Source organism: Diceros bicornis, chromosome 6 (genome assembly GCF_020826845.1).
Source record: "Diceros bicornis minor isolate mBicDic1 chromosome 6, mDicBic1.mat.cur, whole genome shotgun sequence".
NCBI lineage: Eukaryota > Metazoa > Chordata > Mammalia > Perissodactyla > Rhinocerotidae > Diceros > Diceros bicornis.
This window is the reverse complement of record NC_080745.1, coordinates 42,009,044-42,023,542: the sequence shown is the minus strand read 5'-3', so window position 1 is coordinate 42,023,542 and position 14,499 is coordinate 42,009,044. Positions and strand designations below refer to the sequence as shown.

The 14,499-nt window shown below is 35.7% G+C and overlaps 1 protein-coding gene across 8 annotated transcripts in view; it reads right to left on the bottom strand.

The window, feature by feature from the left end:
* Positions 1-389: 389 nt before the first annotated feature.
* JMJD1C (jumonji domain containing 1C) overlaps positions 390-14,499 on the bottom strand; it is a 337,216-nt gene continuing 323,106 nt past the window's right edge. For all 8 annotated transcript variants that reach the window (XM_058543362.1, XM_058543360.1, XM_058543356.1 and 5 more), the window contains 8 exons: positions 14,280-14,448; positions 13,602-13,692; positions 13,009-13,139; positions 12,503-12,625; positions 9,382-9,521; positions 7,961-8,137; positions 841-972; positions 390-531 (listed from right to left, as the gene is read on the bottom strand). In XM_058543362.1, coding sequence (XP_058399345.1) covers positions 442-531; positions 841-972; positions 7,961-8,137; positions 9,382-9,521; positions 12,503-12,625; positions 13,009-13,139; positions 13,602-13,692; positions 14,280-14,448 — 1,053 coding nt within the window. In that variant the 3' untranslated portion in view covers positions 390-441. The remainder of the gene's footprint in view (positions 532-840; positions 973-7,960; positions 8,138-9,381; positions 9,522-12,502; positions 12,626-13,008; positions 13,140-13,601; positions 13,693-14,279; positions 14,449-14,499) is intronic.

Here is a 14,499-nt window from a genome sequence, read left to right as displayed (position 1 = left end):
CAAATGCAGGCAATAGCTGGTGTTTGTGTCCTATTCTCACAGTAACTGTCTCAATGTAGTGAAAAATATCAGTTATTTTAGTAAACTGTACAAGGTCACATTTACACTTGATCAACAATATAGCATAGAATTTTGTATTTTTTTCCAAAAATAAATACATCATTTTAAATCTGGCATTTTCACAAACATCATATACACTATAATACAAAAACAGCTATGAAGTGCTGCTTTTTAAATTTAGCTTGTTTTAATAACTAACATTGAATCACAGGAACTGTGACTTACGCTATACTGCCGCGGTGTCAGTAACAAGTAATTACTACAAAGAGAATTTCTTGGCACTGATGGTTTTATGAAGCTTAAGTCAGTGTGCATACATATCATTGTTCAAGACTAAGTAATCTTAGTTCAATGGCCGAAAAACATGAAGCTGGACCACGCCTAATTTTCTTCCATATCCTCTACTTCATCTTCATGTATCTTCAAAGCTCTCACCATTTCCTTGACTGCATGATACAAGATATTTTTAACCTGAAAGAGATGTTGGTATTTCTAATCACTTCAAGTGGAGATAAATTAATGAAAACTGCTAGATTAAAAAAAAATTTTTTTTAATGGGAGAATGCCAAATTCAAGAAATATAAATGTCAAAGTTAAAAAATGTTGTTAAAACAAAGGCCACTAAAAGTCATACAATTAAATGCATACTGGCGTTAACCTTTGGTTGTTATCCTAATGTGACAAACTAGGCAATGACTGCCTAAGCTGTTATGCATGTATCATATTTCTGAATATCAAAAGCCTGCAGAACGGGAGCTAGTTAGAAAACTCATCTCTCACCTGTAGTTTATCATCATAATTGATTTCTTCCTTCAAAAGTCTCAGTTCCTGTGTTAAATGAAATGACTGTACAAGATGTTCTGGAGACACAAAGTCTTCGGTTACCTGAATACAGCTGTGAAAATTCTGTACCTATCCCCAAAACAAAAACAGTAAAATATAAATTTTAGGAGATGGGAATAAAGAAAAATAAAGTTGTCTATTTATAGTAAACAGAAGGAACAACTGATCAGAGAACTTATTTTCTCCAAAACATCAAATGCATTTCAAAGTAAACTTTCAAAGAAAGTTGTTATCACTGAAAAACTTCATGTAAAGTGACTTCGTAAACAAAATATTTTTAAATGATGAAAGGAACATTTACAGGAATCCTTCAGAGAGGCTGATAACCAAATCCTAAATTATCAAAACAAAACGCTAACTGGAAAGTATCTGTTTTACCAATCAGTGCAATTGATCTGAATGGTTGTTGTTGCTCCTTTGGCTTTTAGCATTTGGGTCATTTCACTAACTTTTTCGCCAGAGAGTAGATTAAAGAAAAACAAATGAAACTTAGTTTGATTATTTGTGAGGAACTGGGATGAAAACTGTAGTACCAGACAGATCTACTAACAATAACAGTTATAGAATTATCCTAGGATTTTGTTTATTTGTGCCTTTCTTTCAAATTAACCAGTTGTCTCTCTCCTGACTAAATGGTGCCAATCAATAGTCTTATCTGTTATTTGTTCAGCATGTACAAACTGACTCCACACTTCACTATTTCTTAGAACTGCTTTCTATTAATGCTGAGTATAACAGCAGAGAAAGGACCACAGTGATTCACTCTGAATTTTGTGATATTTCTAGGTTGTCTTCTAGTGATATTAAAAGATATCCTAAAATTCGTGGGAAAGGAGAAATAACTGAAAACTAAGCATTTAAATTTATTCTAATTTTTTAAAGTATGAAAATAAATTTAATTGGGAGGAGTGAGGACAAGAAGATAAGTAGGGAAGAGATACTGTGGAAAAAGTCTAATTGATGATAGAGTGATAGAATTTCAAAGAGGGTGGAATTCCTCCTCTGGACATAATGACCACCTGAACAGCTGCTTCTTTAACTCAAGCACTGTGCCTCTATTGATAACTTGGTAGTATATATATATGTAAATATTCTCTTCCTTTAATCTTTGGTTGTTGGTTCCTCTGGAGGATGAACATAGCGGATGCCTCACATTTTCAGCACTGCTGTACAATCTCAATGGATCTTCATTATGTGTCTGTAGAACAGATGCTCTATTTCACAGAGCAGCAAACTATGGATAACAGGTTCAGCACCTGTTCCAAGATAAATCAGCCAATAAATGGCAAGTCAACAGGAACCCAGCTCTTGTATTAGCCTGGCTGACAGATGCTTTACAGTCCTACATTAACTCAGTCACACCAGCATACACAGTCTCCAAATGCCTGTTTTTATGTCTTTCACTTATCTGATCATGCTGTGGAGATTAAGTCCTTCAAAAGTTCTAACATGTAGCTTTTAGCATGTCTAACTCTATTATTTTGATAATTTCTCTCTTCATTAATATTCTAATACTAGTCATATATCATTTTCTTGGCTTTCTTTAGTTCTTTGTCAATAGTTTAGCTCTTTCAGTGTATTTAAGGCAGCTGACTTAGAGTTGATGTCTAATAAGTCCCATATCTGGGCTTCCTCAGGGGCCGTTTCTGTTTATTTTTTTCCCTATGAATGGGCCATACTTTCCTGTTTCTGTGTACGCCTTGTAACTTTTTGTTGAAAACTGGACATCTTAACATTATAATGTGGTAACTGGAAATCAGATTCTTCCCCTGCCTCAGGGTTTGTTGCTGTTGATTGTTGACGGTTTCAGTCATCCATTTGTTTTGTGACTTTTCCAAACTATTTTTGCAAACACTGTATTCCTTGTTGGGTGTGATCACTAAAGTCTCTGTTCTGTTATCTCAGTAGTCACCTGCTAGAGATTGCTTTAAATGCCAAAAAATTAGCTGCCTTTCTCTTCATTAAATAGTCTCCTGGTTGATATAAGTTTTGGATTAGATTGCAGAATTCTGAAAAAGTTGGATTACTTTTAAAAGTTGGTCACTTTTAGACCAGTGACCTCTATTAGTGTTTACGAGATACTATTGTGTTTCCTAATGACTTCAACCTGATATATTTTGCTTAAAGACTTAAGGATTAGTGCGAACAGGCAAGGTTCAGTTTTAAAGCAGAACACATTTGAACTTCCCATTCCACTTATCCCTTTTTTGGGCCATCTTTGAGTCATTTACATTTCACTTCCTTGATAGACTTTCTTATTCATACTTGCGCTGTATGAATCAGTCTTATTCAGTTGTAATCATAAATAGGATCAATTGTAATCATAAATAGGTAATGTTAAGAAAATATAACTCGTTTGTATTCATAGTAGGAAGGTTATTATCTTGACACTGTTGCCATATACACAGCAGCTTGCTAGAACTAAGAGTGGAAAGATTTTGCCAAAGTCCTTTTAGTCATATGAACACAAAAAATTTACAACTTAGCAATTTTATAAACTCACTATGAATGACCAAACACAATTAAGCTAAGTAGTTAAGGGCAAATTTATCACTAAAGATTTTGTGTTAATTTTTAAAAAATTGTTGCTGTTTAAAATAAAGGCCACTCTATGGGCTGGCCCCGTGGCTTAGCGGTTAAGTGCGCGCACTCCGCTGCTGGCGGCCCGGGGTTCGGATCCCAGGCGCGCACCGACGCACGGCTTCTCCGGCCATGCTGAGGCCGCGTCCCACATACAGCAACTAGAAGGATGTGCAGCTATGACATACAACTATCTACTGGGGCTTTGGGGGGAAAAAATAAATAAATAAAATCTTTAAAAAAATAAAATAAAATAAAGGCCACTCTAAATGTCAGGATACTAGAGCTGAGACAAAGTAAATCATGCAGGTCAGGGTCTACCTGCTCTGTCTAGAGAGATAGAGGGGTTTCACAGACTCAGTCATGTTTGCCCACAGAAGACTTTGAAGTCTGCAATTCTAGAGTGGTTCTTAGAATATAAAGATATCTACGGCTATGACACTTTCCCTTAGCTGGCTAAGATATACACCTGAACACCTCTGCACAGAGCCCGCACTCCCTCAGCTTGGCTCCTCAAAGTACTCACTGCTGACAAACCAAAGAACAGAATGTTGCTCCTTCCCTAGCACTGCTGGTCCTTGTCATACAGTATCATTTGGTTGAAACAGTTTTTTGATAGGTGCCTTTGGTTTGCAAGGGCTTCCTATTTGCATGGTTTTCAAAGTGTGGTCCCCAGAAAGTAAGATCATCTGGGAACTTTTTAGAAATGTAAAATTTCAGGTCCCTCCTCAGACACAGTGAATCAGAAACTTTGGGGGTGGGGTCCAGTGACCTGTTTTATCAAGCCCTCCAGGAAATTTTGATGAATGCTAAAGTGTGAGAAGCACTGACTTAGAGTTTGAGATTATTTTAAGGGCTACCTGGAGTCTATTGGAAGTGCTGAAGCCATCAATGAAAAGTTTTCAGGACCTCTAAGGACTAAATATATTGTAAATAATAATGCATCTCAAATCCAAGTTAATACTGTGAACAGAGTTCGTACTTCCTTTTAATTGTCTATCAAAACGACATTACCACCACTTGTGAGTCATGGACAATACCCTTTCAACAGAGTACAAATACCTGTGCTATCATTATCACACCACATAAGGGAAGGTAGGTAGAAATTCTTGTTTTTATAGCTGGCAATTTTGTGCCAAAATATGCAGCAGAGAAGTTTTTTTTTTTCGGAACACTCAACAATTTAGTAGCAGAGCTCAGGATAGAATTTTCCAGTCCAGGTCATACATGCTGCCTCAGTCTATTTAAGTATAATATCTTTTATCATAGATGAAATTTGCTCTCTATAATCTAAGTGAAATTTCTACATATCTCAAAAAACATGTTTTCTTATACACTTAGGTGTATAGTTATCATAGGTAGTTAGATTCCAACCAAAGTAAACTTTCTGAAGTAGCCAGAGAAGACATATATAGGAAGAGGCCAAAATTTACGTTTGCACAAAGAGTACAATACACATACATTTTGGAAATCATAATTTTGTTTTCATCTACAATTGTGCAAAAATATGCTGTGATGAGAACATATTTTCAGGCCTTCAGGCCTTATAAATATTTAAGTGCATTATTCCCAGGCATGGGAGCGAGCAATGAAAAGCACAGAAATCCTTCTCCTCAAGAAGCCTACATTCCAGTGGGGGTTAAAAGACAATAAACAGGTAAATCATGAAGCATGTTAGAAGGTGATGACTGAAATGGAGGAAAATAAAGCAGGGAAGATGACAGGGAGTTGGGGGACACAATTTGCAGTTTTAAACTAGGGTGTTAGGGAAGACCTCACTGAAGTAACATTTGAGCAAAGCCTTCAAGAATGTGAAGAAGCAAGTCTTACAGATATCTGAGAAGAAAAAGAATTCTAGGCAAAAGGATTAGCAAGTACAATGGCCCTGGGGTGGGACCTTGCTTGGTGTATGTGAAAACCACAAAGAGGGCAGGGTGGCTAGAGAGAAGTAAGGAGGAGAGCAGTGGGAGAGGAAGGCAGTGAGGTGTGCGTGTGTTGGGGGGTGGGGGGAATGGGCACAGACAGGATACAAGTTCACATTGTTTAGGGCCTTGTGAGGCTTTAAGCAGAATGATATACATGAACTAAACTTTTTAACAGGATCACTTTGCCTACTATTTTGAACAAACATGGCTCTTCTCCTCCCTTTCCCACTATCCCCCAAGAAAGTAGAAGCAGTAGAGAGATATGTACATGCATGGTATTTCTCTGTGGTAACAGTGGTTGCCTCTGGAGGAGAGGAACTGAGGGCAAAGGTGAGAAAAAGACTGAAATTTTCACTGTGAACCTTTTTGTACTGTTTGACTTTTTAAAATCATATGAATGTATTACATTTTCAAAAGAAAAAATATTTAAAAATAGTCTCCAACAAACAATACTGGAACAACTGAAATGTCCATATGCAAAAAACTGAACCTCAATCCATATTTTGTACTATATACAAAAATTAACTAAAAATGGATCACAGACCTAAATGTAAGACTAAAAAAAAAAATGAAGCTTCTAGAAGATAATGTAAGAGAAAATCTTGGTGATCTTGGGCCAGGCAAAATTTTGTAGATAAAACAATAAAAGTATGATGGACAAAAGAAAAAACTCATCAAAATTAAAAAACGTCTTTTTAAGACACCATTAAGAAAATGGAGGGGGCTGGCCCGGTGGCACAAGCCGTTAAGTGCACGTGCTCTGCTGTGGCAGCTCGGGGTTCACCGCTTCGGATCCCGGGCACACACCAATGCACCGCTTATCAAGCCATGCTGTGGCAGCGTCCCATATAAAGTGGAGGAAGAGGGGCACAGATGTTAGCCCAGGGCCAGTCTTCCTCAGCAAAAAGAGGAGGATTGGCAGATGTTAGCTCAGGGCTGATCTTCCTCACAAAAAGAAAAAAAGAAAGAAAGAAAAAATGGAAGGACAAGCCACAGATTGGAAGAATATATTTGCAAAGCACATATCAGATAAAGGGCTTATAAGAGTAGATAAAGAACACTCAAAACTCAATAAGAAAAAAAGAAAACCCAATTACAAAAATGGACAAAATACTTGAACACACATTTACCAAAATAGGTATACAGATGGCAAATAAGCATACGAAAAGATGTTCAACATATTCACTTATTAAGAAAATGTAAATTACAATCACAATGAGATACCAATGCACACTTACTCAAATGCTTAAAAACAAAACTGACAATAAGAGGAAACAGAAGTCACATATACTGCTTTGGGAAATGGAAAGCAGTACAACCACTTTGGAGAACAGCCTGGCAAGTTCTTCTAAAATTAATCATACATTTACCATATGACCAGGCAATCCCACTACTCGAGATTTACCCAACTAAAATGAAAACCCATGTTCACACAAAAACCTGTATGTGAATGTTTATAGTGGCTTTATTTCCTAATGCCCCAAATGTTCCTTAATTGGCGAATGAATTAAGAAACTGTGGTACATTTACACAATGAACAACTACTCAGCAATAAAAAGAAACCAACTACTGAAAAATACAACAACATGGATGAAACTCAAATGCATTATGTTGAATGAGAAAAGCTAGACTCAAAGAAAGGCTACATACTATATATGATTCCAATTACAAGACATAAAGGCAGAACCACAGGGACAGAAAACAGCTAAGCGGTTGCAGGAATATCAGGCGGGAGGAGAAGCTGACTAAAAAAGGGGCAAAAGGGAAGTTTTTAGGGTGGAAGTGTTCAGTATTTTGATTGTGTTGTCACCTAACTAGACATTTGTCAAAACTCACAGAAGTGTACATAAAAAGGATATATTCTACAACATGCAAATTATACTTCAACTTAAAAAAACTATACTGTCCAGTTTAACTTTAAGAAAATGGACATCGGAGGGCCAGCCCCAGTGGCATAGTGGTTAAAGTTCAGCATGCTTCGCTTTGGCAGCCTGGGTTCAGTTCCCAGGCATAGACCTAAGTTTTGTGGATCAATAGCTATAAAATTACATACTCTCTTTCTTTGGACACGCTATTGCTATGTTAGCAAACTAAAGAGAGGCAGGAGGTACAGTGAAAGCCTGAATTATGGAATGGTCTAGCCAATAATTCATTCTACTCACACTTGGTGCCTCAGAAAATGTATGATCTCTAAGTTTTGATACTCCCCCTTCTGCTATTAAGTCTCACTATTGAGAACTGAGTACACACTATCTCTCTTTTTCCCCTAGAAAAGTCTTAAAACTTAGATTTCAATCCAGTAAATCAGAGACAATATAAAAAATGGAAATCTGGCTCATGTTAAAACAATTTAAGCTCTCAAAGCATTTAATTATGTCAGATCTCTTCAAGCACTGGAAAGCTATTACAGTGATTTCTTAAGGAAGGCAGAGTGGTGCGGAGGTCATTCTCTTACTTACGTCTTCTTTCATTTATATCTATACTCCGAACAACTTCTTTTCCAAAATTGGTTCTTTCAGTAACAGGTCTGTTAGCAATAAGCTTTTATATACCTGATGAAGTGCTCCTGCTGGTAAGACAATAGCATCACCAAGGAACTGAATCAGAGTGCAGGTTCTGACTCCATATTCCTCAAGTAGTCTTTGGCGGAGCTTTCTATTCACATACCAACTTTGGTCACGTATTGGATCATGTTCTGGTAGAACTTCAAGGCCTTGTTCTTTTGAAATCTGAAATATGGATTAAAATTAAAATATACACCACAATTTAAGTAAGGGAAAGGGTAAATCTTGTTAAGTTAAATTTCAATGTCCCCCCACATTAACAGTTTTTTGTTCTCAAAATTTTATGGAACAATGATTGCGCTTAAGTTAAAGAAAATAATATTCTACAACGATTTGAAAAGCCAAAGGATATTAAAACAATATTGCACACTGATATGTTACTAATAAAGTGAATCATACTCCCTTCTCACCTCCTCCTTCCACTATGAAGTTTCCATCCATTTAGTCTCTTCTTTACATTGTTTCAAGAGTATAGCACCGAGATGAGGAAAAGCTCAGTTTAGCAGCTTTTTTCCAAAAGCCAAACCATTCACATGTATGGACTTCATAAACATTTCTTGATGTTGCTCTTTTTTTAAGGTAGGTACAAAGATAAGTACCTTTATATTGCTAAACCTCTTACCCTTGACAAATCAATTTCAAGGGACCTTTTTACTAACCAGTGAAATAATCTTCTGCTTTAAAAAGCATAATTTATAATATTTTAAAGTAAAATACTGGTAGGTATTCTGGGATAAGATAGTAGGTACAGGGCTACAACTCCTTCACTTCACACTGACCACGGAGACAAACTGTAGGTCCATACAGAAAGAAAATGAAGTATAAGAAAAGCAGCTACAATGGTCCCTTAAAAGAAATTCCTATAATTACAAAGTTTGAAAAATATTTGAGCAGAGAGTTTGAACGAATAATTTCAGATTAATGTGTCACTTTCATTCAGAGTGTCTAACAACTAAATTAAAGGTACCATTACTCAAAATTTAAGTCTATTCAAGTAAGTAGAATTATTGCCTAGGTCAACAGCCAAAAATATCAATCAAATTAAAAAAAATAAAGATCCTACCTTCTTTAGATGTTTCTATGACACATTAGTTTTTATATCCCACAATTCCCAATCACTACTTTTCACCAAGGGTTAACATCTGACTCATCAACAGATTAGTTCTTTACTATAAGGGGATGGGGGAGCACTAGCAACTGAGAAGAAATTGCCATTCAAAACCCACAACATAAAACAGGATTTAAATGGTGCAAGAGAAAAGAGATTTTGACTTTCAACAACAACAAAAGAATCTCCTCCTCCTTTGAAGTAAAAATTATTTAATGATCTTATTTTGCTGAATGCCAAATGAAATTACATTAAAAATTAATTAAGCCCTTGCTCAAACTATTTGCAACCTAAATGATACCTTTTGAAGAAATTCCCTTATCTTGTCAATGTCTTTCCCAGCATAAATATGCCACAGAGCACCAGGTATTTCACTTGAGTCCTTCAATCGTTTTCTTAAAATGTCATCCAAATCTTCTTCCTCAAATTTCTTGAGTATTCCTGAAACAGGAGAATATTTTCAAATTGGTCAGTAATGACTACCAGAAAGCGAGGTCTCCTAAAATTGATCTATCAGAGCAGCAAAGTGCCTGAGTAGATCAGGACTCTTAAAGAGGAGATAAACCCAGTTATATATCAAAACTGTTAGAACTGCAAGAACAGAGATCACTAACCCTGTGTAATGGGGGACAGAGTAACCCTAACTTTCTCAGTTCAGTTCGTTTGTTTTCTGCAAACTAAGGCATAGGAAATAAAAAAATCAAGGGTTTCTACTCAAACTTAACTTTCCTCCTTTTTGAAGAGGGTGGTCCTAACAATGATTTGTACTCATATAGCATTTCATAACTTACAAAGGTCTCTCATGACCACTGTTAATTAGGTGGCCTCAAACTACTTAGTAAGGTAGGTAAGGATCATAACCTCTATTTTATATCTGAGCAAATAGGTTCAGTGAGGTGAAGGGATTTGTTCAGTACCATGACTAATGATTGGTAGAGCAGAATGTCTTCTGACTAATTCCTAAGAGATCTCATATATTATTATTGGTTAATCTGTAATCAAATCCAAATGCTTCATGTGCTGTGGTTTTGAGGAAACATCAGGCCATTTCTTCTAAAATACTGACAAACCAGAAACTGTACATATATATGTATGCACAGAAAAAAATATTAACTGTGGTTATCTCTGAGTGAAGTACATAGGAAGGTCTTCTTTTGCAAATTCCTGATGTCACTACAGCGAACATTTTAAAGAAATATTCTTTTAAGAGAAAAAGAAATCTATTGCCTGCTACAAAGAATACATCAGATGTTTCCTAATTTGTGACTATAAATTTTTATCTTTAAAGTTGACTGCAAGGATTTCTTAATTCAAACATTTATTAAGTGTTTACAACGTGCTGTCCTAGAATGTTGGGGATTAGAGTTAAGAAACACCCAGTCAACACCTCACAGAGTAAAAGAGGGTATTAATAAATGGAGGCAAATAAACAAGAATATCATATGAGTAACAAAGGGTACACAGAGTGGTTCAGTTCTCAAATGTTATCTGTGTTACCTATGTTTAAAATGTTATCTTTAGAAATGACAGTTGTTTCTTAACAAAATTAAAAGTTGGCAACCTTAGATTGGTTTTCTAATTTTTTTCTTTAAATTCTACTGCTCTGTGAATTTAAAAAGGGGGGAAGAGGAGGCATCATAAGAAACTGGTTGCTGGGGTAGAGAAAGTTTTTCTTTAATGAAGACCTGTAGGGGAAGATGACAATCTGAGTTACACTTTGAAAGATGAACACAGGAATTTGCCAGGGAGTCAAGAAGGTGGAAGAGCCATTGGTGGAGGAAAAAGCATGTGCTTGAAGAAGGTCAGTATATCTTGATGTGTTTTAAGTATTATTATAACCCTAAAATATTCCTTTTTTGGGGACTACCTATAAAAAGTGGCAGAAGCTTTACATAAAGACAGCCACCAAGAATTAAAACGCTGATGAATGTTTTCTCAAGACCAAATATTATGCTACAAATGAGGGATGGGAGGTGTGCAGGAACAAATATGAATAAGAAAGTTCCAGCATGTAAGGACATGAAAGAATAGTAGAGGAGAAATGCAGGTGTAACCTCTGTATTGTGGAGTAAGTGCTATAGGGAATGATTTGAACAAAGTACAACGAGGTATAAGAGAGATAATTAACTCCGCAGCATCACAGGCTTTCAAAGGATAAGTAATTTGAACCATAGGTCACAGCATAGGTCACACACTTCTGTGCTAGAGCTGGGACTACAAATCAAGTGTGTCTGACTCTCAAATCCTTGGGAGTTGGGGAGGCAGAGTTTTTATCTACTACAATCAATAGTGTCAGTTAAGGGAGCTGAGAAATAATATAAAAATGAGTCTCTATAGTTTTGGGGGAATTTAGGTTGTGTATTATACACAAAAGTAGAGTGACTGCTATAATGAACCCCCACATTCTCAGCACCTAGTCACCACGCTGTAGATGCTCTAGATATAGAATTGGTGATCTAAGTGGTGGCTGGAAGTCTTGAATAGAATATTTCAGAGTAAGTGCATGTAAACCAGAAAAGGTAGAGAATAAAGTCTGTAACTCCATAAGGTGATGAGAACCAGGGGAGTAGTGTCATAGAAGCCAAGGCCAATATTTGAAGAGGCAGTGATTAATAGTGCCATTTATTATACAGGGGGCAAGTAATAAAAGGGCCAGAAAGAAACCACTGAATTACCCAATTGTAACCGTCAGTGAGAGCCATAGCAAAAGCAATTTCAGGGGGTGGCAGGCATAAAGGCCAACCTGTACTGAGTCGAAATGTGAAAGGGAAGTGAAAGAGACAACAAAGAATTTGTTATGAGGGCAGGAGCAATACGATGGTGGCAAGGAAGACAAGGTTTGAAAGAGGTTTTAGTCTAGAGTCTGCTCCTACTCTGAAGAAGCCAGTGGAGAGGGAGAGTTTAAAGAACTATGTCTATGAAGAAGGAAATAACAGATGGAACGAGGTTTCAGAAAGAAATCCAGAGGATGGACTCTAAAACCTATACACTGCATAGAAAGATGATTTCCACTTAGGAGAAAAGGTCCCTTTTCTCTGATACCGGAGAGGAAAAAAGAATACTGCTTGCGGCACAAACCACATCTTAATCATTTTCAAAGCCCCAGGACCTAGTTTCTATTCTTCAGTAAATGTTTATATGTGAGCTTAACAGTTTATTTTCATAAACACAATATTTAATGATAGGAAAGGAGCAAATTAAATAAAAATATTCATTTTTAAAATTAAAATTCCTATTATATCAAAAAAAGACAGGTAAATTAATCATTCTTCAAGTAACAAAGATTAGAATATTCCTATATCCACTGCAATTCTTTTTGGAATCTCTGCTGGTAACTCAGAGGCTGACATTCTGGATAATACTAATGTGTGTAGTTATTCAACTATTAATCCAAAGACCATTATTCTTTAAGTTTTTTTTACCTGCTTTCGAGAGTACGCCATTTCCTTTTGCTATGCCAACATAGACTAGAATATTTACAACATCAGAAACTTCAACATGGAGATTTGTTGTTCCTATATCATGATCTTTAGCAGCAGCTACACCTATGTGTAAAATAAAATTTTACTTGACAGTATACTTTACACATCTCCTATATTCCCCCCCAAATCAACTCTGTGAGGAAAATTGTTAATTGTAATTTGAGTTTTAGTCTCACTGTTCCAAAACCTGCCCCAAAAGCCATGAAACATCCCCAAAAATCAAATTAATAGAAAATGTAAATATTTTGCAAGGAATTAGCAGGTACTTGACCATACATTGGCTATTAATTCCTAATATACTAGTAGATACAGAAAAAGATTTCAATGGAATATTAAAAGAACATACTTAGTAGAACCTAAAAATCATTAGACAATTTATCTTTGGACAGACGTTAGTTAAAATTCCATATAATTCTAAACCGATAAAAAAGCAAATATATACCTACCATAGGCACTACACAACCTGGGTCCTAGATCGGGGCGTACAAAAAATCCTGGCAAATGAGAGGCCAAATTGAATTTTCCTTCTGGATTACAATATTCTGGCAATGGCAGGCTTTTTAAAAGATCTTCATATCTAAAGAATAATAACTGCATTGACTTCTTTGGAATAAAGATTTACATTCTTAAATGCTTTCAAATATATAATTTTCAAGTTGTTAAAAACATGACAACCTTTCCTTGAGGCCTTTGACAGGTAACACTTTCCTTGCCTTCATTCCCAGTTAAATGAATGTGTAACACATGGGCAAGCATAGAACAGAAGTGATACTGACTAAAATTGCCATTTTCCTTCCCTAGTCACAGCAAATTAAAGGCGCCAAGAGAAGAGAAGTCTCAACTGGGCCTTATATCTTGTCACATGAGCATTCTTTCCTTCACTGCCCTAACCTAAAGACTTGTTTTTATTTATTTATTTTTAATTGAGGACGAAAATGCCTAAAAGTCACATTTGTACTTCCTTATCCTAATTCTGGGCATAATCTCAGCTCAATTTCAAAAAGCCAAGAGTCAAAATAGAAAGTTTCGAAAGATATACCTTGCTGGCATCATTGTCTTGAAGTCTTCTCCAGAAGGGCAATCTTTCAATTTTAAAACAACTGTTTCTCCACTTTTCGTTTTTTGCCGTTCTATAAAGAATGCAGTTAATTACTAAAAAGGTAATCGCTGCCTTTTAATTTTTATTAACATTTGGAGATAAAGGAAGAAATGTAAAATGAATGAATGATTCGATTGTCATACAGTAGGTACACTTAATGAATGACTGCTTATTGACTTTTATTTCTTATGTACTTATGTAGTATTAAGACTTTTGTTCTTTATGCACGTAGATATTTGTAACGTCACAAAAAATTATTTTAAAAAATCTCTACAATTGTTATTAAAATTAGTCTTACATTTTTACTTTTAATTTTTCAAAGTATTGTACATAAATTATTTAATTCAATTTTCAAAGGTTTATGGGGTTGCCAAAAATATTCCCCATATGGTATAAGGAAACAGCATAAATGACTTCTTTATGGTCAAAAGAAATTAGGGGTGGAGCCAGGAATAGGACTCAGTCTCTTCTTTCCAAATATTTGTTTCTTTTTATTAGACAACAAAATAAAACAGAAGTTTCAAAGACTAAAAATCTGTTAAGCCATATTTGCAATTTATCATTTTTGGGGTATATGTTCAAGAAAACAGTAAAACAAATAAACAAAGAACAACCTACTTGAAACTTCTTCAAAACCATCCCAGAATTCCTTAACATTGGCATTTGAAATAATGCTGTCTTTGCAGTTCAGGAGATCAGCTTGGTGGTCTCCAAAATCAAGACTAATTGATTCCGCCTTCCACAAGATAGTGTTCATTTTCTTATGCACACCAGAAACCAATGCAGGCTTATAAATAAGTAAATAGATAGATAAATAAAAGTTAAAAGGTATATAGAC